Source organism: Bufo gargarizans, chromosome 2 (assembly GCF_014858855.1).
Source record: "Bufo gargarizans isolate SCDJY-AF-19 chromosome 2, ASM1485885v1, whole genome shotgun sequence".
Classification (NCBI taxonomy): Eukaryota; Metazoa; Chordata; class Amphibia; order Anura; family Bufonidae; genus Bufo; species Bufo gargarizans.
In genome coordinates this window covers 19,088,633-19,111,711 of record NC_058081.1, presented here as the reverse complement: position 1 = coordinate 19,111,711, position 23,079 = coordinate 19,088,633, and the positions used below count along the sequence as shown (strand labels likewise).

Genomic DNA, 23,079 nt, shown 5'->3' with positions numbered 1-23,079 from the left:
TATAGCATTTGGGCTTTTATAATGTAATCAGAGAAACGCAGAGTCTGAACAGTAGAGATTAAGCATATAGTCCAGTCACAGAGTTTCAACAAGGGTACCGAAAAAAAGTCCAGTCCATGTTTGTCGAATATATACAACTGAGGAAGAAACCATTTTAGTTTCGAAAAGCGTCTGGTGAGCAAGATCCCGATAACGATATCTATACTGTACGGTAAACAGGAGAACATACCTCTAGGATTGGAGTTTTACACGATCATACCACGGAACATATTTGGCAACTCTCAAACCACCACTTCACATGTGCAGGAAATCACAGTGCCCGCACTGGCGCGAGGTCCGAATTACAAGCACAGACATTATCAGCTGGAAAAGATACCAGACTTCAACACATATGTATGGTTCGTGAAATTATATTCATCTGTAAAGTGGCCCGAGACATTGGACTGGTAAGCAGCTTCTAATTGAGTCTGTTGCATTGAGGTCGGACGTGATCTAAGAGTGATACATATAAAACCACATGTTTGCAAGAAATCGCAGACATAATAGCGTTTTTTTGAACAAGCCGTTACAAGCTCCATGAAGGAGATTTTTACATATATAAATATCGCTATAGGACACTATTGACACTCTTACTATTTATGCGAGAGCTCCGCATGAGTAAGAGGAGGGACTCTGACTATATATTATTAATTTTACGTCGATATTTTATTTAATCTTTTAACACGGTGTATACACTCACCTAAAGAATTATTAGGAACACCTGTTCTACTTCTCATTAATGCAATTATCTAGTCAACCAATCACATGGCAGTTGCTTCAATGCATGTAGGGTTGTGGTCCTGGTCAAGACAATCTCCTGAACTCCAAACTGAATGTCAGAATGGGAAAGAAAGGTGGGCTACAACAGCAGAAGACCCCACCGGGTACCACTCATCTCCACTACAAATAGGAAAAAAGAGGCTACAATTTGCATGAGCTCACCAAAATTGGACTGTTGAAGACTGGAAAAATGTTGCCTGGTCTGATGAGTCTCGATTTCTGTTGAGACATTCAAATGGTAGAGTCTGAATTTTGCGTAAACAGAATGAGAACATGTATCCATCATGCCTTGTTACCACTGTGCAGGCTGGTGGTGGTGGTGTAATGGTGTGGGGGATGTTTTCTGGGCACACTTTAGGCCCCTTAGTGCCAATTGGCCATCGTTTAAATGCCACGGGCTACCTGAGCATTGTTTCTGACCATATCCATCCCTTCATGACCACCATGTACCCATCCTCTGATGGCTACTTCCAGCAGGATAATGCACCATGTCACAAAGCTCAAATCATTTCAAATTGGTTTCTTGAACATGACAATGAGTTCACTGTACTAAAATGGCCCCACAGTCACCAGATTTCAACCCAATAGAGCATCTTTGGGATGTGGTAGAACGGGAGCTTCGTGCCCTGGATGTGCATCCCTCAAATCTCCATCAACTGCAAGATGCTATCCTATCAATATGGCTCAACATTTCTAAAGAATGCTATCAGCACCTTGTTGAATCAATGCCACGTAGAATTAAGGCAGTTCTGAAGGCAAAAGGGGGTCCAACACCGTATTAGTATGGTGTTCCTAATAATTCTTTAGGTGAGTGTATGTGGGTAATGATTAAAAGTTATTGATAATATTTTAATAGCAGCAGGCCATTCATTTATTTGTATTTAATCTTACCATGTTGCAAGAATTCCATCAGCCCTGACCTTGGCTTCTATACGATCATGCATCTATTTACTGTCCTGGTGCTACACTTAGGGTTGCCAGCCTAGTCATAGTCTCACTGAGATCGTGAAAACTCAGATCCGATGGTATATTCTAACCCACAGGCGTTCCCATGGTGACGGGGACGCTTGTCGGGGAGGAGTATGCCGAAGTGGAACAACTATACAGATCGAAAAAAAAAAGACGAGCATTTAAAAATTAATATATTAGATATAGTGCTATATATTCGTTTTTTAGAATATTCGTAATTTTTCCCATCTAAATCATGATTCCTCCCTGCTTAAGCTGCTTAAGTCATTGGCCCACAAGAAAAAAGTAGGGAGGAATCATGTTTTCAGATGTAAAAAAATGACGAATATTCGATATAGCGAATATATGGCACTATATTCGAAATATTCGCAAATTCTCAAAGTTGCGATATTCGAGATAAATATTCGTAATTCGAATATTCGCTCTCAACACTAGTCATGAATCAGCTGTTACCTAATGTCATTCCATTATAGAAAACTTGGGATTTACCGCAGCAAAGTCCTTACTTGAAGTGAGTGAATTTCAAAATATTTGTTTGGAGCAGGATTTGGTCGAATTGGCCGTCAGATTTGATTTGGTCCAAAACTTCCTCAATTGCCCTAAAAATTATGTACAACACTCTGAGGTCTTCTAGGACTGTATCCAACCCCTTTGAAGATTTTTTATGCCAAGACAGAGTGCTCTCTGATCAGTTCTTTTTATTTAAAATTGTCCAAAAATGATCCCTTTTGGTGGAAGATGCCTTCTATCCTGTCTTCTCAACTGTAAAATATTGACCAATAAATTTGGATTAGTCGAATTAGAAATCATTTTTAGGAAATTGGTTTCAAATTTGAGGGCCCTAACCCATGTCTGCACTGTATGTTTCAATGTAAAGAGCAGATATACCGTATTTTTTGCCCCATAAGATGCATTTTTTCCCCCAAAAAGTGTGTCATATTGGGCGAATACTAATGAGCGCTTCCATTATGAAAGCGCTCATTAGTACCAGAGGTGAAGGCTCTGTACTCACCGCTTCCTGGTCCTCGGCTGTCGGATGTGCAGTGGCTGCGCAGGGCGTAAGGGCGCTCTGTGACCTCACGCTGTGCACGCCAGTTCACAGCACAGCTGAAAGCAGGAGGAAGAAGATCATGGACAGTGAGGAGCGTCAGCAGGAGAGAAGTTTTTTTATTTTTATAAAACTTGGGGCTGATCTGAGGCCATGGGCGGTGATGAGAGGCATAATGGATGATAATGGGGGTGATGAGAGGCATAATGGATGATAATGGGGGTGATGAGAGGCATAATGGATGATAATGGGGGTGATGGGAGGCATCATGGATGATAATGTGGGCTGATGAGAGGCATAATGGATGATAATGGGGGATGATAAAAGGCATAAGAGCTGATATGGGGGCTGATGAGAGGCATGGGGCTCTAATCAGAGGTCTGATTGGGGGTTATTTACATTGCGGTCTGAGCTGACATCTGATCGGAGGTCTGATCTGAGGTCTTATTAACATTGGGGGTCTGATTGGTGGTCTGACCTAAGGTGTAATGAAATTTTTTTTTTTATTGTCCTCCTCTAAAACCTAGGTGCGTCTTATGGGCCGGTGCGTCTTATAGGGCGAAAAATACGGTATTTTTAGACTTCAAATGCATTATCAACCCAGTTGGTCAAACCCCTGTCCGATCTTTACATGGTAGAATATTTCGTCTTTCGTTTTTTTTTTTTTACATTTTTGTACTAAAGTTCTTACATTTTTGTAAATAAATATAAATTTCACATTGATAATTAACAGACCATTTATTTTTGTGTTGAATACTGCAACGGTGATGCTTTGAAAGTACCTGTACTTGGTTTCTAGTCAATAGAACCTTTTAGTGACACTCAAACTTGAGGGAAATCTGACCCAACAGAGGGATAAAAAAAATAAAACATCAGCATCGTAGCCTAGGCAAAAATTAAGCATCAGTCCTAGCCATGTGAACTGCGACCAGTGCTTCCCATTCATCGCTGCAGTCCCGGGCTCTGTCTGTGTAGGTACTGTTGTTCTGGGATCCACTCCACAGTTTCCTCTCAGCCCTGGCCACAGCATGCTTGCTGTTTGTTTCCTGCAGCACTTCCTTAAGGGCCGGCGAGCGTCACTTCCTGGGCTTTATGGGTTAGGCCATGTGACCTCGCTGACCAATCATAGCCCTCCTGCACATATATAAGTGGCTCAGCCCCCTGTACAGATGCCTCTGTTAGAGTTGAGCGAACACCTGGATGTTCGGGTTCGAGAAGTTCGGCCGAACATCCCGGAAATGTTCGGGTTCGGGATCCGAACCCGATCCGAACTTCGTCCCGAACCCGAACCCCATTGAAGTCAATGGGGACCCGAACTTTTCGGCACTAAAAAGGCTGTAAAACAGCCCAGGAAAGAGCTAGAGGGCTGCAAAAGGCAGCAACATGTAGGTAAATCCCCTGCAAACAAATGTGGATAGGGAAATGAATTAAAATAAAAATTAAATAAATAAAAATTAACCAAAATCAATTGGAGAGAGGTTCCATAGCAGAGAATCTGGCTTCCCGTCACCCACCACTGGAACAGTCCATTCTCAGATATTTAGGCCCCGGCACCCAGGCAGAGGAGAGAGGTCCCGTAACAGAGAATCTGTCTTCATGTCAGCAGAGAATTAGTCTGCATGTCATAGCAGAGAATGAGGCTTCACGTCAGCCACCACTGCAACAGTCCATTGGCATATATTTAGGCCCAGCACCCAGGCAGAGGAGAGAGGTCCCGTAACAGACAATCTGGCTTCATGTCAGCAGAGAATCAGTCTGCATGTCATAGCAGAGAATCAGGCTTCACGTCACCCACCACTGCAACAGTCCATTGTCATAAATTTAGGCCCAGCACTAGTGTTGAGCGGCATGTCCCATATTCGAATTCGCGAAATTTTGTGAATATTCGAAAGAATATTCGTAAAATATTCGCGATTATTCAAATTCGTTATTATTTCGCATATGCGATAATTCGAATTTTCGCATCGCATAATACATATGCTATGCAAAATTCACATGTGCGCTAATGAAATCGCCTTACGAAGATTCGCAACTCAATTCAATCACTAATGTATGAATGCAATGCCCTTTGCCTCTGTTCTGGGACAAGTGTAGATATTCGCATGTGCGCTAATAAAATCGCCTTACGAAGATTCGCACCTCAATCACTTTCTAGGGAATGTGAGACTTTTGGGAATCAATCGAGATACAGTGGGGGGTGATGACAGCAGTTGACAGAGTACAGATCAATGTAATCTGTAAGGTGGAAAGTAAAATAAAAAATACGAATATTCGTAAATCGAATTTTACGAAGTTCTACGTATTCGCGAATATGGTGCTATACTATATGAATGCACAGGCCTTTGCCTCTCTGTTCTGGGGACAAGTGTAGATATTTGCATTTGCGTTAATAAAATCGCCTTACGAAGATTCGCAGCTCAATTCAATCACTAATGTATGAATGCAAAGCCCTTTGCCTCTGTTCTGGGACAAGTGTAGATATTCGCATGTGCGCTAATAAAATCGCCTTACGAAGATTCGCAACTCAATTCACTAATGTATGAATGCAAAGCCCTTTGCCTCTGTTCTGGGACGTGCCGATATTCGCATGTGCGCTAATAAAATCGCCTTACGAAGATTCGCGCCTCAATCACTTTCTAGGCAATGTGAGTAAGATCTGAGCTGTTGGACCTTTGGGAAACAATCAATTATATGTGTACTGTAATTTTGTGGGGGGGGGGAAAAAAACAAAAAACGAATATTCGTTTTTACGAATATATAGCACTATATTCGAAATATTCGCGAAATCGCGAAGTTGCGATATTCGCGAAAAAAATTTGCTTTTCGAATATTCGCGCTCAACACTACCCAGCACCCAGGCAGAGGAGAGAGGTCCCGTAACAGAGAATCTGGCTTCATGTCAGCAGAGAATCAGTCTGCATGTCATAGCAGAGAATGAGGCTTCACGTCAGCCACCACTGCAACAGTCCATTGGCATATATTTAGGCCCAGCACCCAGGCAGAGGAGGGAGGTCCCGTAACAGAGAATCTGTCTTCATGTCAGCAGAGAATTAGTCTGCATGTCATAGCAGAGAATGAGGCTTCACGTCAGCCACCACTGCAACAGTCCATTGGCATATATTTAGGCCCAGCACCCAGGCAGAGGAGGGAGGTCCCGTAACAGAGAATCTGTCTTCATGTCAGCAGAGAATTAGTCTGCATGTCATAGCAGAGAATGAGGCTTCACGTCAGCCACCACTGCAACAGTCCATTGGCATATATTTAGGCCCAGCACACACACAGGCAGAGGAGAGAGGTCCCGTAACAGAGAATCTGGCTTCATGTCAGCAGAGAATCAGTCTGCATGTCATAGCAGAGAATGAGGCTTCACGTCAGCCACCACTGCAACAGTCCATTGGCATATATTTAGGCCCAGCACACACACAGGCAGAGGAGAGAGGTCCCGTAACAGAGAATCTGTCTTCATGTCAGCAGAGAATTAGTCTGCATGTGATAGCAGAGAATGAGGCTTCACGTCAGCCACCACTGCAACAGTCCATTGGCATATATTTAGGCCCAGCACACACACAGGCAGAGGAGAGAGGTCCCGTAACAGAGAATCTGTCTTCATGTCAGCAGAGAATTAGTCTGCATGTCATAGCAGAGAATGAGGCTTCACGTCAGCCACCACTGCAACAGTCCATTGGCATATATTTAGGCCCAGCACACACACAGGCAGAGGAGAGAGGTCCCGTAACAGAGAATCTGGCTTCATGTCAGCAGAGAATCAGTCTGCATGTCATAGCAGAGAATGAGGCTTCACGTCAGCCACCACTGCAACAGTCCATTGGCATATATTTAGGCCCAGCACACACACAGGCAGAGGAGAGAGGTCCCGTAACAGAGAATCTGTCTTCATGTCAGCAGAGAATTAGTCTGCATGTCATAGCAGAGAATGAGGCTTCACGTCAGCCACCACTGCAACAGTCCATTGTCATAAATTTAGGCCCAGCACCCAGGCAGAGGAGAGAGGTCCCGTAACAGACAATCTGGCTTCATGTCAGCAGAGAATTAGTCTGCATGTCATAGCAGAGAATGAGGCTTCACGTCAGCCACCACTGCAACAGTCCATTGGCATATATTTAGGCCTAGCACACAGGCAGAGGAGAGAGGTCCCGTAACAGACAATCTGGCTTCATGTCAGCAGAGAATCAGTCTGCATGTCATAGCAGAGAATGAGGCTTCACGTCACCCACCACTGCAACAGTCCATTGGCATATATTTAGGCCTAGCACACAGGCAGAGCAGAGAGGTCCCGTAACAGACAATCTGGCTTCATGACAGCAGAGAATCAGTCTGCATGTCATAGCAGAGAATCAGGCTTCACGTCAGCCACCACTGCAACAGTCCATTGTCATAAATTTAGGCCCAGCACCCAGGCAGAGGAGAGAGGTCCCGTAACAGACAATCTGGCTTCATGTCAGCAGAGAATTAGTCTGCATGTCATAGCAGAGAATCAGGCTTCATGTCAGCCACCACTGCAACAGTCCATTGGCATATATTTAGGCCTAGCACACAGGCAGAGGAGAGGTTCATAAAACTTTGGGTAGCCTCGCAATATAATGGTAAAATGAAAATAAAAATAGGATTGAATGAGGAAGTGCCCTGGAGTCCAATAATATATGGTTATGGGGAGGTAGTTAATGTCTAATCTGGACAAGGGACGGACAGGTCCTGTGGGATCCATGCCTGGTTCATTTTTATGAACGTCAGCTTGTCCACATTGGCTGTAGACAGGCGGCTGCGTTTGTCTGTAATGACGCCCCCTGCCGTGCTGAATACACGTTCAGACAAAACGCTGGCTGCCGGGCAGGCCAGCACCTCCAAGGCATAAAAGGCTAGCTCTGGCCACGTGGACAATTTAGAGACCCAGAAGTTGAATGGGGCCGAACCATCAGTCAGTACGTGGAGGGGTGTGCACACGTACTGTTCCACCATGTTAGTGAAATGTTGCCTCCTGCTAACACGTTGCGTATCAGGTGGTGATGCAGTTAGCTGTGGCGTGTTGACAAAAGTTTTCCACATCTCTGCCATGCTAACCCTGCCCTCAGAGGAGCTGGCCGTGACACAGCTGCCTTGGCGACCTCTTGCTCCTCTGCCTTGGCCTTGGGCTTCCACTTGTTCCCCTGTGACATTTGGGAATGCTCTCAGTAGCGCGTCTACCAACGTGCGCTTGTACTCGCGCATCTTCCTATCACGCTCCAGTGCAGGAAGTAAGGTGGGCACATTGTCTTTGTAGCGTGGATCCAGCAGGGTGGCAACCCAGTAGTCCGCACAGGTTAAAATGTGGGCAACTCTGCTGTCGTTGCGCAGGCACTGCAGCATGTAGTCGCTCATGTGTGCCAGGCTGCCCAGGGATAAGGACAAGCTGTCCTCTGTGGGAGGCGTATCGTCATCGTCCTGCCTTTCCCCCCAGCCACGCACCAGTGATGGACCCGAGCTGCGTTGGGTGCCACCCCGCTGTGACCATGCTTCATCCTCATCCTCCTCCACCTCCTCCTCATCCTCGTCCTCCTCGTCCTCCAGTAGTGGGCCCTGGCTGGCCACATTTGTACCTGGCCTCTGCTGTTGCCAAAAACCTCCCTCTGAGTCACTTCGAAGAGACTGGCCTGAAAGTGCTAAAAATGACCCCTCTTCCTCCTCCTCCTCCTGGGCCACCTCCTCTTCCATCATCGCCCTAAGTGTTTTCTCAAGGAGACATAGAAGTGGTATTGTAACGCTGATAACGGTGTCATCGCCACTGGCCATGTTGGTGGAGTACTCGAAACAGCGCAACAGGGCACACAGGTCTCGCATGGAGGCCCAGTCATTGGTGGTGAAGTGGTGCTGTTCTGTAGTGCGACTGACCCGTGCGTGCTGCAGCTGAAACTCCACTATGGCCTGCTGCTGCTCGCACAGTCTGTCCAGCATGTGCAAGGTGGAGTTCCACCTGGTGGGCACGTCGCATATGAGGCGGTGAGCGGGAAGGCCGAAGTTACGCTGTAGCGCAGACAGGCGAGCAGCAGCAGGATGTGAACGCCGGAAGCGCGAACAGACGGCCCGCACTTATGCAGCAGCTCTGACATGTCGGGGTAGTTGTGAATGAACTTCTGCACCACCAAATTCAGCACATGCGCCAAGCAAGGGATGTGCGTCAAATTGGCTAGTCCCAGAGCTGCAACGAGATTTCGCCCATTATCACACACCACCAGGCCGGGCTTGAGGCTCACCGGCAGCAACCACTCGTCGGTCTGTTGTTCAATACCCCGCCACAACTCCTGTGCGGTGTGGGGCCTGTCCCCCAAACATATGAGTTTCAGAATGGCCTGCTGACGTTTACCCCGGGCTGTGCTGAAGTTGGTGGTGAAGGTGTGTGGCTGACTGGATGAGCAGGTGGAAGAAGAGGAGGAGGAAGCCGAGAAGGAGGAGGTGGCAACAGGAGGCAAAGAATGTTGCCCTGCGATCCTTGGCGGCGGAAGGACGTGCGCCAAACAGCTCTCCGCCTGGGGCCCAGCTGCCACTACATTTACCCAGTGTGCAGTTAGGGAGATATAGCGTCCCTGGCCGTGCTTACTGGTCCACGTATCTGTGGTTAGGTGGACCTTGCCACAGATGGCGTTGCGCAGTGCACACTTGATTTTATCGGATACTTGGTTGTGCAGGGAAGGCACGGCTCTCTTGGAGAAGTAGTGCCGGCTGGGAACAACATACTGTGGGACAGCAAGCGACATGAGCTGTTTGAAGCTGTCTGTGTCCACCAGCCTAAATGACAGCATTTCATAGGCCAGTAGTTTAGAAATGCTGGCATTCAGGGCCAGGGATCGAGGGTGGCTAGGTGGGAATTTACGCTTTCTATCAAATGTTTGTGAGATGGAGAGCTGAACGCTGGCGTGTGACATGGTTGAGACGCTTGGTGACGGAGGTGGTGGTGGTGGTGTTGGTGGTACATCCCCTGTTTGCTGGGCGGCAGGTGCCAACGTTCCTCCAGAGGCGGAGGAAGAGGCCGAGGCGGCAGCAGCAGAATAGGCCGAGGCGGCAGCAGCAGAAGAGGTAGCAGGGGGAGCCTGAGTGACTTCCTTGGTTTTAAGGTGTTTACTCCACTGCAGTTCATGCTTTGCATGCAGGTGCCTGGTCATGCAGGTTGTGCTCAGGTTCAGAACGTTAATGCCTCGCTTCAGGCTCTGATGGCACAGCGTGCAAACCACTCGGGTCTTGTCGTCAGCACATTGTTTGAAGAAGTGCCATGCCAGGGAACTCCTTGAAGCTGCCTTTGGGGTGCTCGGTCCCAGATGGCGGCGGTCAGTAGCAGGCGGAGTCTCTTGGCGGCGGGTGTTCTGCTTTTGCCCACTGCTCCCTCTTTTGCTACGCTGTTGGCTCGGTCTCACCACTGCCTCTTCCTCCGAACTGTGAAAGTCAGTGGCACGACCTTCATTCCATGTGGGGTCTAGGACCTCATCGTCCCCTGCATCGTCTTCCACCCAGTCTTGATCCCTGACCTCCTGTTCAGTCTGCACACTGCAGAAAGACGCAGCAGTTGGCACCTGTGTTTCGTCATCATCAGAGACATGCTGAGGTGGTATTCCCATGTCCTCATCATCAGGAAACATAAGTGGTTGTGCGTCAGTGCATTCTATGTCTTTCACCGCTGGGGAAGGGCTAGGTGGATGCCCTTGGGAAACCCTGCCAGCGGAGTCTTCAAACAGCATAAGAGACTGCTGCATAACTTGAGGCTGAGACAGTTTCCCTGGTATGCATGGGGGTGATGTGACAGACTGATGGGGTTGGTTTTCAGGCGCCATCTGTGCGCTTTCTGCAGAAGACTGGGTGGGAGATAATGTGAACGTGCTGGATCCACTGTCGGCCACCCAATTGACTAATGCCTGTACCTGCTCAGGCCTTACCATCCTTAGAACGGCATTGGGCCCCACCATATATCGCTGTAAATTCTGGCGGCTACTGGGACCTGAGGTAGTTGGTACACTAGGACGTGTGGATGTGGCAGAACGGCCACGTCCTCTCCCAGCACCAGAGGGTCCACTAACACCACCACGACCATGTCCACGTCCGCGTCCCTTACTAGATGTTTTTCTCATTGTTATGGTTCACCACAACAACAAATATATTATTTGGCCCAATGTATTGTATTCAAATTCAGCGGGATATAAATTTGAGGCCTAGTATTTAGGCGCTGGGTGACCGGTATGGATTTAGTGACAGAATTAGACTTGGAAATGCACAGAAGCGTGTGTGTGTGAAGTTATTCTGAATGACCCAATGTGCACCTTGAATATTATATACCCTTTTAGGGATAGATTTCAAATAGCTCTGATATAGCAGAAACCACTAAATTATGAAATTGCTAAATTGGGAATTGTATTTCAACCCAGAACAAGAAATGTGCTTGAACGGACACTAAATAACTCGCCCAGCTACAGCACTAAGGACAGATTTAGCTGGATATAAATTTGAGGCCTAGTATTTAGGCGCTGGGTGACAGGTATGGGTTTAGTGACAGAATTAGACTTGGAAATGCACAGTAGCGGGTGTGTGAAGTTATTCTGAATGTCCCTATGTGCACCTTCAATATGATCTACCCTTTTAGGGATAGATTTCAAATAGCTCTGATATAGCAGAAACCACTAAATTATGAAATTGCTAAATTGGGAATTGTATTTCAACCCAGAACAAGAAATGTGCTTGAACGGACACTAAATAACTCGCCCAGCTACAGCACTAAGGACAGATTTAGCTGGATATAAATTTGAGGCCTAGTATTTAGGCGCTGGGTGACAGGTATGGGTTTAGTGACAGAATTAGACTTGGAAATGCACAGTAGCGGGTGTGTGAAGTTATTCTGAATGTCCCTATGTGCACCTTCAATATGATCTACCCTTTTAGGGATAGATTTCAAATAGCTCTGATATAGCAGAAACCACTAAATTATGAAATTGCTAAATTGGGAATTGTATTTCAACCCAGAACAAAAAATGTGCTTTGACGGACACTAAATAACTTTCCCAGCCACAACAGGACAGCGTTAACGAGAGATTTAGCAGGATATAAATTTGAGGCCTAGTATTTAGGCGCTGGGTGACAGGTATGGGTTTAGTGACAGAATTAGACTTGGAAATGCACAGTAGCGGGTGTGTGAAGTTATTCTGAATGTCCCTATGTGCACCTTCAATATGATCTACCCTTTTAGGGATAGATTTCAAATAGCTCTGATATAGCAGAAACCACTAAATTATGAAATTGCTAAATTGGGAATTGTATTTCAACCCAGAACAAGAAATGTGCTTGAACGGACACTAAATAACTCGCCCAGCTACAGCACTAAGGACAGATTTAGCTGGATATAAATTTGAGGCCTAGTATTTAGGCGCTGGGTGACAGGTATGGGTTTAGTGACAGAATTAGACTTGGAAATGCACAGTAGCGGGTGTGTGAAGTTATTCTGAATGTCCCTATGTGCACCTTCAATATGATCTACCCTTTTAGGGATAGATTTCAAATAGCTCTGATATAGCAGAAACCACTAAATTATGAAATTGCTAAATTGGGAATTGTATTTCAACCCAGAACAAAAAATGTGCTTTGACGGACACTAAATAACTTTCCCAGCTACAACAGGACAGCGGTAACGAGAGATTTAGCAGGATATAAATTTGAGGCCTAGTATTTAGGCGCTGGGTGACAGGTATGGGTTTAGTGACAGAATTAGACTTGGAAATACACAGTAGCGGGTGTGTGTGAAGTTATTCTGAATGACCCAATGTGCACCTTGAATATTATATACCCTTTTAGGGATAGATTTCAAATAGCTCTGATATAGCAGAAACCACTAAATTATGAAATTGCTAAATTGGGAATTGTACTTCAACCCAGAACAAAAAATGTGCTTTGACGGACACTAAATAACTTTCCCAGCTACAACAGTACAGCGGTAACGAGAGATTTAGCAGGATATAAATTTGAGGCCTAGTATTTAGGCGCTGGGTGACAGGTATGGGTTTAGTGACAGAATTAGACTTGAAAATACACAGTAGCGGGTGTGTGTGAAGTTATTCTGAATGACCCAATGTGCACCTTGAATATTATATACCCTTTTAGGGATAGATTTCAAATAGCTCTGATATAGCAGAAACCACTAAATTATGAAATTGCTAAATTGGGAATTGTACTTCAACCCAGAACAAAAAATGTGCTTTGACGGACACTAAATAACTTTCCCAGCTACAACAGGACAGCGGTAACGAGAGATTTAGCGGGATATAAATTTGAGGCCTAGTATTTAGGCGCTGGGTGACCGGTATGGATTTAGTGACAGAATTAGACTGGGATATGGCCAAAAAATAACCACACTATTGCTGGTTAAATGCACTTGGTGACGGGCGCAGCTTGCCCCTGATGTAGTATATGGCCAAAAAATGAACAGACTATTGCTGGTTAAATGCACTTGGTGTCACAGCTTGACCAACCACACTACTGAGGGTTAAATGCACTTGGTGACGGGCGCAGCTTGCCCCTGATGTAGTATATGGCCAAAAAATAAACAGACTATTGCTGGTTAAATGCACTTGGTGTGACAGCTTCACCCTGATGTAGGCTTTAGCCAGAAAACAACCACACCATTGAGGGTTAAATGCACTTGGTGACAGGTGCAGCTTGCCCCTGATTTTGTATATGGCCAAAAAATGAACAGACTATTGCTGGTTAAATGCACTTGGTGTCACAGCTTGACCAACCACACTACTGAGGGTTAAATGCACTTGGTGACGGGCGCAGCTTGCCCCTGATGTAGTATATGGCCAAAAAATAAACAGACTATTGCTGGTTAAATGCACTTGGTGTGACAGCTTCACCCTGATGTAGGCTTTAGCCAGAAAACAACCACACCATTGAGGGTTAAATGCACTTGGTGACAGGCGCAGCTTGCCCCTGATTTTGTATATGGCCAAAAAATGAACAGACTATTGCTGGTTAAATGCACTTGGTGTGACAGCTTCACCCTGATGTAGGCTTTAGCCAAAAAACAACCACACCATTGAGGGTTAAATGCACTTGGTGACAGGCGCAGCTTGCCCCTGATTTTGTATATGGCCAAAAAATGAACAGACTATTGCTGGTTAAATGCACTTGGTGTGACAGCTTCACCCTGATGTAGGCTTTAGCCAAAAAACAACCACACCATTGAGGGTTAAATGCACTTGGTGACAGGCGCAGCTTGCCCCTGATTTTGTATATGGCCAAAAAATGAACAGACTATTGCTGGTTAAATGCACTTGGTGTGACAGCTTCACCCTGATGTAGGCTTTAGCCAAAAAACAACCACACCATTGAGGGTTAAATGCACTTGGTGACAGGCGCAGCTTGCCCCTGATTTTGTATATGGCCAAAAAATGAACAGACTATTGCTGGTTAAATGCACTTGGTGTGACAGCTTCACCCTGATGTAGGCTTTAGCCAAAAAACAACCACACCATTGAGGGTTAAATGCACTTGGTGACAGGCGCAGCTTGCCCCTGATTTTGTATATGGCCAAAAAATGAACAGACTATTGCTGGTTAAATGCACTTGGTGTGACAGCTTCACCCTGATGTAGGCTTTAGCCAAAAAACAACCACACCATTGAGGGTTAAATGCACTTGGTCGCAGCTTGTGCTGGCGCACCACAAGACACAAAATGGCCGCCGATCACCCCAGAAAAATGTGACTGACAAACGGTCTGGGCAGCCTAAAAACAGTGAGCAATTGAGGATCAGCAGCTCAATGATCCACAGCTGCAGATCGATCAGTTAATCAAGTCCTTTGGAGGAGTTAATCTGCCTAATCTCGCCCTACTGTCGCAGCCGCAACCTCTCCCTACGCTAATCAGAGCAGAGTGACGGGCGGCGCTATGTGACTCCAGCTTAAATAGAGGCTGGGTCACATGGTGCTCTGGCCAATCACAGCCATGCCAATAGTAGGCATGGCTGTGATGGCCTCTTGGGGCAAGTAGTATGACGCTTGTTGATTGGCTGCTTTGCAGCCTTTCAAAAAGCGCCAAGAAAGCGTCACAAAAGCGCCAAGAAAGCGACGAACACCGAACCCGAACCCGGACTTTTACGAAAATGTCCGGGTTCGGGTCCGTGTCACGGACACCCCAAAATTCGGTACGAACCCGAACTATACAGTTCGAGTTCGCTCATCCCTAGCCTCTGTGTCAAGGTCCTTGTGTCCTGCTAAGGTTCCTGATATCCGCTTGTGTTTCTGTGTTCCTGACTCGTACTTGTGTTAATGGATTCTGCTACCCATTTGTTCCCTGCCTGCTTGCCTTGACTCTCCTGTTGCCAATCCGGATTGCCTGACCAGTACCTGTGCTGCCTGCCCTGACCTATTGTCTGTCTGACTTCACCTCTGCCTCATCCTTCGGTCCTGCACTGTTGCTCCTGGTAACTACTCAGCCTGCTGACAATGCCTGTACCTCTGGTACCTTTCTCAGGTACCTCCTGGCCTGCCTGGACCAGCTTCCTTTTGTGTCTATCCTCCTCAAGAGGTAGCGAGCGACCTGGTGTTCCCCTCAGGAAAGTCTATCCCTACCATCAGGAGTACTGTGAAGAGCGAGGGGTTCACTTAGACAACGTCCTTAGAGGAGGTAGGACACGTGGCACAGTGGGTTCACACCCGCTGGTTCATGACACTCATTAGCAAAGATGAGTTTAGCTTTGGATTTTAAAACAGTAATTTCTGCACATAACCAAAGTGTAACGTCATAGATACCAGACAAAGCAAGTCTTGTGTTATTTGCAGCAAGATTTTCAGGGCCTCGGCAGAGCCCATACAATTTAGTGTGCTACGGAGGAGATATTGGAAACAAAGTTTTCAAACAAATCAGGTTCGGACAGAGCAAGGATGCTCAAACTGCGTCTCTTCAGCTACAAATCCCAGCATACCTTAATAGCTGTAGGGTGTGCAGACATGCTGGGAGTTGTAGTTTTTGCAACAGCTGGAGGGCCGCAGGTTGGTCATCACTGGAATAGAGCTATCCAAACTCGATTCATTTGACACTACTGACCAGTGAGAGCTGCGTTATCTATTGGAGTCTGAGGTAGTCTAAGACCAACCTCATATTACAGACTCTCTTCTTCTGAATTAGGAGGACTAAGGGCATTGCCCATGGTCAGTTTTCTGGATGCAGTTTTGGAAGCCAAAGTCAGGAGTGGATCATAAAAGGAAAAAGCATAAAGGACAGATACAACTTCTCCTCTTTTTTTTTTATTCACTCCTGGTTTTGGATTCCAAAACTGTATGCAGAAACCATACACCATTACATGTGGCCGTACCCTAAGAGCACCTTAGGCCCATCAGAGGTGGGAAACGGCCATCAATCTACACATGGCCGCTTGTGTGGCAATGCACACACAAGTCATATCACATCAGTAATCAACCTGCTCTTAGCAGCAACAATGTTGTCTTTAATGTGCCAAAACATGGACCCACTGGAGTACCCATTGGAATTGTGGTGGAACAGCTGAACCATGGCCTGAAACTTCTCTTGTTCATATTGGTTTCTGTGTATAAAGCCTCCTACAGAGAAGGACAGATTTCTACTACTTGATGGAAAGAAATAGTCTACAAGAGAAATAATGAAGATCACCAACGTGTGAATACTTGGCCACCTCTTAATTGAGGGTGAGTTAAACATTTTTTTCCACTGCTAAATGGACATTTTATTATATATTCACTGACATTTAAATAAGGAACTGGAGACTGTTCGCTTTAATAGCTCTTACATATGGCGGAACATACATATATACATCTTCAATAATACTGCAAGTTTTTTCTGACACTTCATCTAGACCAGGGATGCTCAACCTGCGGCCCTACAGATGTTGTAAAACTACAACTTCCAGAGTGCCCTAATACCTGTAGGAATGCTAGGATTTGTAGTTTTGCAACAGCTGGAGGGTCGCAGATTGGGCATCCCTGATCTAGACCAATCAGATTATGTTATACAGTTTATTTCATATCCAGCACTATATACTAAGTACTCTTAACAGTGATACCATTATACATGATACTGTCTAGGATATCCAAGGAAGGACATCTATTATATATATATATATGGTTGTCAGAATATTTTTCATGGCTTTTTAGCTGTTGGGCGCACATCAATAGATATTCTGTTTTTATTTACACAGGACTGGATCTTCTATTTCTAGTTTTATATATTCCTTTTTCTTTTTTATTCTAGAGAGTGATATATGTTCAATTTCTTATTTGATTGTCACAATCAGCCACATTATTAAAGGGGTTATCCAGGAACTTACTTTAATGACCTATCCTCATGTGATAATGAGGACCTATGAGGTTGTCCCACAAAAAATATTGTACAGTATTTAAACCAGCACATGGATCTGAATACTTTTGTATTTGCATGTAATTAAAAATTTAGCATAGCCACCGAGTTATTCAATAAAATGTATCTGTATAGCGCCACCTGCTGTTTGTTCTTTCTTTTATTTCTTTGACCTGCTCACTGAGAAGGCCGCACATGCTCAGTTTCATCCTTCAAATGCCTCCTGAGCTGTGATAGGGAGAGCATGGACACGCCTCTTGAGCTGTGAGAGGGAGAGCTGAGACATACCTCCTGAGCTGTGATAGGGAGAGCTGAGACACACCTCCTGAGCTGTGATATGGAGAGCTGAGACACACCTCCTGAGCTGTGATAGGGAGAGATGAGACACACCTCCTGAGCTGTGATAGGGAGAGATGAGACACACCTCCTGAGCTGTAATAGGGAGAGCTAAGACACACCTCCTGAGCTGCATCAGAAAAGACACTCCCCTTGAGCTGTCAGCTTGATATAAATCTAGCAAATCAATGAATGAGGAGATCTCTGGATCCATGTGAGGTACAGGGCTGGTTCTAGCATTGTGAGAGAGCTTGGCATGTTCTATATGATGTCTGATTTTCAGTTTGTACATTAGTCATGGGATAACCCCTTTAAGGATAAGTCATCATTATCAATTCCCAGATAACCCCTTTAAATTACATATAGTGTACAATTGCCTTGAGAGCCTGAACCTTTTTTTTTTGTAAGATTATCATCACTTCTTTTTATAGAAAGAAGAAACTATCAATATGGGCTGCCAAATGGAAACTCAGCTTAAAGCCTGTCATCTTATGTGACCTAACACATAATATCATATTCTATTATTGATGTGTTCTTACTTTATGTAACAAGAGTTCAGTCAATTCTACATAAGCAAGCTATATGGTTATAAATACTCATGGGAAGGAACTTCAGGAAACAGACTTTGTTTTTCGCTTTGTTTTGACCATGAATATATAACAATTCTGATGTCTATCAGAAGCAGAGGTTCATTGTATACAGTCCCCATCATGGTCCTCATAACACCATTTCATACTTGTCTTGAAGATGCTACAACCATTTCCTGCCAAGACTGAAGGGTGGCCAACCAAGTTAAAGAGGATACCTCTTAGGTTAAGATACAAACCATCATTGTCTGTTGGATCTATCTCATGGTTAATAATGTAAATAAAAATAATATAGTCTTAACCTCCAAGGAGTAAAAGGCAATGCTGAAACCATTGTACTTTATATGATTAGTAGATGGGTCTACACTTGGTTTGACTTTTTATTTAGCGTCGTTCTTGAACTGTTGCATATATATCTTGAGGTGCACTGGTGGGCTTGACAGCAGCATACACAACCTGGGAGTCATCGGCTGACTTTCGTCTCTTACTCCCATTGCTTGTCTTCTGCTGCAAGGAGGACTCATTTAAATGTGCATAGAGAACTTCTCCGGAAACCTAGGAGGAGGAAAAATGAAGATTACTTCTCTATATCCTGTTGACCCTTTCTATATTTCCTCAAGAACATCCCAACCACCAGTGTAAGTGCTTCTGTTCTATATTTTCCATTGTTAATATACTCAACAACCAGGAAATGAAATGGATGAGTTTGCTCAAAATTACATCACCAGGAGGTATTGATACTATGTAGATGCCTTCCAGCCAGGACAGGTTTTTCCACAAGAGAAACAAACCAGTTGTACCGGCTCCCCCACACAGCAGTAAACCCCTCCAACCACTTGAATGCACTCTAGGGATCCTATTGGAGACACTCTTAGATTCATCTAAGACTGGCCATAAACGTTCGTTAGACTGTCCACCAAAAGCTCAAGCCAACAGCTATCTTTTTGAAAGTCTTCATACATATGCATTAGAGATGAGAAAATCGATTTGATAGAATTGAAATTCGACCTCAGGTGTTTAAAAAATTCTGATTTGGTAGAATCAGAATCTTTTCAGATTCATGTGGGTAGAATCAGCAGTGTGCTAAGGGGAGGGCATGGAGGGCAGTCCGCCCCGGGTGCCAGAGCCTAGAAGCAATGAGTGCTTCTATCAATTAGCGTTGAGTGCGAATATTCAAATTTTAATCGCAAATATCACTACTTCGAGAATTCACAAATATTTAGAATATAGTGCTATATTCGTATTCGCGAATAGTGTTCATCGCGAATATTTTAATCGCAAATTTATCGTGAATATCGGCACTTAGCAACATCCCTAGCAACCAATTGCCTACCCCTTAGTGTTGATCGCAAATATTCTAATTGCAAATTTTTATCGCGAATATATTACATTGCCGATTTTTGCAATCAAGTCAATAATGACTGGAGATCACGGGTCCTCGAATTTGTGAATTTATGGCGAATATTCTGCCAACAATTCGCGAAATATCGAGAATTTGAATATTGCCTATGCCGCTTATCGCTACCATTAATACAGATGGAAGCGCTCACTGCTGGAGCGTCGGGAGCTGCGGTCCTGCCACTCCACTCCCCGCGCTCCATCTCTCCCACACAGAATAGTGAAGCAGGAAGATTTCTCCCTGCTCCACCATTCAACCTGCAGGCACAGATCGCACTGCCGGCCTATGTGGGCGAAGCCGGCAGCCCGGAAATCTGCTTAAGCTCTGCCCACACCGTGCTGCAGAGCGATCTGTGTCTGCAGGGGAGAGAGGACTCTGAGCTTCAGGAACGGGACAAATGAGTAGTTACTGTGTTAAAAAAAACACACAGAGGGGGCACAGAGGGCATTTCTACCATGGAAGGGGCACAGAGGGCATTATTACTGTGAAGGGGCACAGAGGACAATACTACTACAAAGGGGGCACAGAGGGCAATACTACTACAAAGGGAGCACAGAGGGCATTACTACTATTAGGGGAGTACAGAGGGCATTATTACTATGGAGGGGGCACAATGGGCATTACTCCTATAAATGGGATACAATAAGAATGATATATATGAAGGGGGCACAATGGGAATTATAACTATAAAGGGTGGCACAATGGGAATTATAACTATAAAGGGTGGCACAATGGGCATTACTACTGTGAAAGGGGCACAATGGGAATTACTACTGTGGAGGGGACACAGAGAGAATTACTCATGTGAAGTGGGTGGGCATAACTATTATGGGGCACTGATCGGGCATTATTACTGTGAGGGGGGAAAATGGGCATTACTACTGAGAAGGGGCACAGAGAGGGCATAACTACTGTGAGGGAGGCACAAAGAGGGCATTACAACTGTGAAGGGGGCACAAATATGGATTTACTACTGTGAGGGGGCACAATGTGGGCATAACTACTGTGAAAGTTGTACAGTGAAGGGATAACTACCTTGAGGGGGCACAATATGGTCATAACTACCGTGAGGGGGTATAATTTTTTTTAAGTATTGGTGGGGGAGGTGTCAGAGAAAGGACCCATCCCGGATGCCAAACACCCTAGGCACGCCACCGGGTAGAATTATTCAAGAGAGAGATTTTAATGCACATTCGATTTTGATTCAAATTTCTTGCCCAATTTGGACGAATTGAACCTAAACTAATTTTGAGAAATGTATTCATCTCTAATATAGATGCTTGTCTCAACTAAAGAGGGAAGAAAGCAGCTGGCAAACACCTCGGGCAGTGTTTTATATTCCCAAGATTAATCCCACTGACAATCCTTATTGCCCCCAACACCTTCCATCGGGGGAGGGTTTGGATGTCCCCATATACATTAGATACTTAGTCTTTAGAAATCTGTGAATTCTGCTGGTAATCACATAATGTAAATAATGAGCTTTAGGCACAGTATGGGGGAATTTTAGACTGAAACAAAGTATTAAGACATCTGTGGCTAGTACATTGGGACTAAAGGCCACAGAAAAATATTTGCAGTGAGCCGTGCACATTCATAGTATGTTATCTAAGGGGATGCTGAAGGCGCCACACAACAGACTAGTTTTGCATTGTGTGTTATTGCGTCTATCGAACATTGGGAGGGCACTAATGAAATCTTTGCAGTAGGCCCATCAAAGCATCCAGCCCTTGTATGTGAAGTCCATTCACATGGTCTATACTGGAGGGGAACCAGAGACTCTTCCACCACTTTTGTTTCTACAATGTGGATAGCAATAATGGAGTAGATCTAGGGCATTAAAATGTTATGTAATTGGTCATATCACTGATATGTGATGTAATATCCACTTAGTAGGGCTATAGATTACTTATAATGGTGAGTCAAAAATTATCCGCATTCTGGCTGTAGAATTTATTTTAATCAACTTTCAGAAAAGACAAATACATCATTTTTCGACATAATGTCCCTGCTTTTCACTATACTTTGTCCATCAGTGAAGAAGATTTTGTATTCCCTTATTAAAAAATGTTTTAGGTTGAACTATAAGCCCCTAATGAACCATGGTCTTCACTACAGAACCATGGCTGATTTGGAAATGATCTGCCACTTCATTCACTTTCACTCATCTATGCAAAGAGAATCAGCTCATGAGCACGCTCAATGTTGTCATTACTCATGGAAGTGGACCGGCGTTAGGCTCCTTCTTCATGGCTGAATCTTGTGCAAACTTCTCTATCCATTCACACACACTTCATTGGGACAAAACACTTTCTCCATTCCGTGCAGAGCTACCTTCCAAGGAAGAGAACCATCTTGCTAGTATCCCCTTGTGCAGGTGGCCTCCTGTTAAAATCCAACTTTTTAACAAGGCTGGGAATTTGGCAAGGAATGTAGCCAAGCCGAATATCCAGGTTTGGCTTGCCAATATTCACTTGTTGAATCCCAAAACAATATGAAATATGAAACCACTTCCACAAGGTGGCACTAACAAGATGGTTTCCTTCTGATGGAGATTTCTCTTTCCATATTATTGTCCCATGGAGTATTGCCGACAAGTCTGCATACCGTGGGTCACTTTTTAGTGAGTCTCATTACAGGACTGGTTTCTTTAAGAAGATATAAGAAGATTTAAGAAGATCCAATGATGATTTTGGTCTTTTCTGAAAGGTGATTAAAATAAATTCTGCAGCCAGAATGTGGATAATTTTTGACTCAACCTCATATATAGGTGATTTTATTAGAGAAGTTACTTTGAATGTTTAGAACCCTAAATATTTAAGGCCCTCAGTCACAAATTCACTGTTTCTTGATGCAGTTTTGGAAGCTATAATCAGAATTGGACCTCTTGACCGCATGACCACACTGTAAAAGGTTGTGTGGACTAAAGTGCTATTTCATCCGGTTATACAATAAAACTTACAGCTTGTTGTGTATCACCATGATGGCCTCTCCTGAAGCATCTGGAGATCTTTGACAATAATGCACTAGGTGTAAATCATTGACAATAGGCCTAGCACACCACTTCAGTGAAAGAGCTGGCCATAGATAAAAATAAAAAAATTGGCCAAACTCTTGTTCCCCTTTAAAAATGGTTGTGTTCTCAGCCTACCTTGCCACTAGTTCCTTCCGATTTTACTTATTTTGGGGACATAATAAGATCAGATGGGCTTCAACTCTTTGTGGACATTAAGAGAGGACATTCTGATCATTACAGAAAGTAGACTGTTGGTGGATCTCACTGAAAGTCTCAAGGAATGTATCACTATAAATCTTGAATCTATGACCAGACCTAAACAATCTAAAAGTTGCATTGTGCTCCTCAAGTGGAGACCTCATTGTATATACATGGAAACCCATTGAAGTCTAAACAAGACCTTCACATCCCTCAGAATATCTAGAAAGCATTATGAACCCTTCCAGTTGTTGACCTTTTGAACTCACCTCTTGAGCCGTTGGCGGAGTGCTGGAGGTAACTGCTGGTTCTTGCACTAAACGAAAAGAAAACATGAAGTTTAAGTTGCTA

The 23,079-nt window shown here is 44.6% G+C and overlaps 1 protein-coding gene across 2 annotated transcripts in view; it reads right to left on the bottom strand.

Moving 5' to 3' along the window:
* Nucleotides 1-17,893: 17,893 nt before the first annotated feature.
* Nucleotides 17,894-23,079, bottom strand: part of LOC122929232 — a 66,917-nt gene continuing 61,731 nt past the window's right edge. For both annotated transcript variants that reach the window (XM_044282741.1, XM_044282742.1), the window contains exons 8-9: nt 22,998-23,044; nt 17,894-18,670 (exon numbers count right to left, since the gene is read on the bottom strand). In XM_044282741.1, coding sequence (XP_044138676.1) covers nt 18,500-18,670; nt 22,998-23,044 — 218 coding nt within the window. In that variant the 3' untranslated portion in view covers nt 17,894-18,499. The remainder of the gene's footprint in view (nt 18,671-22,997; nt 23,045-23,079) is intronic.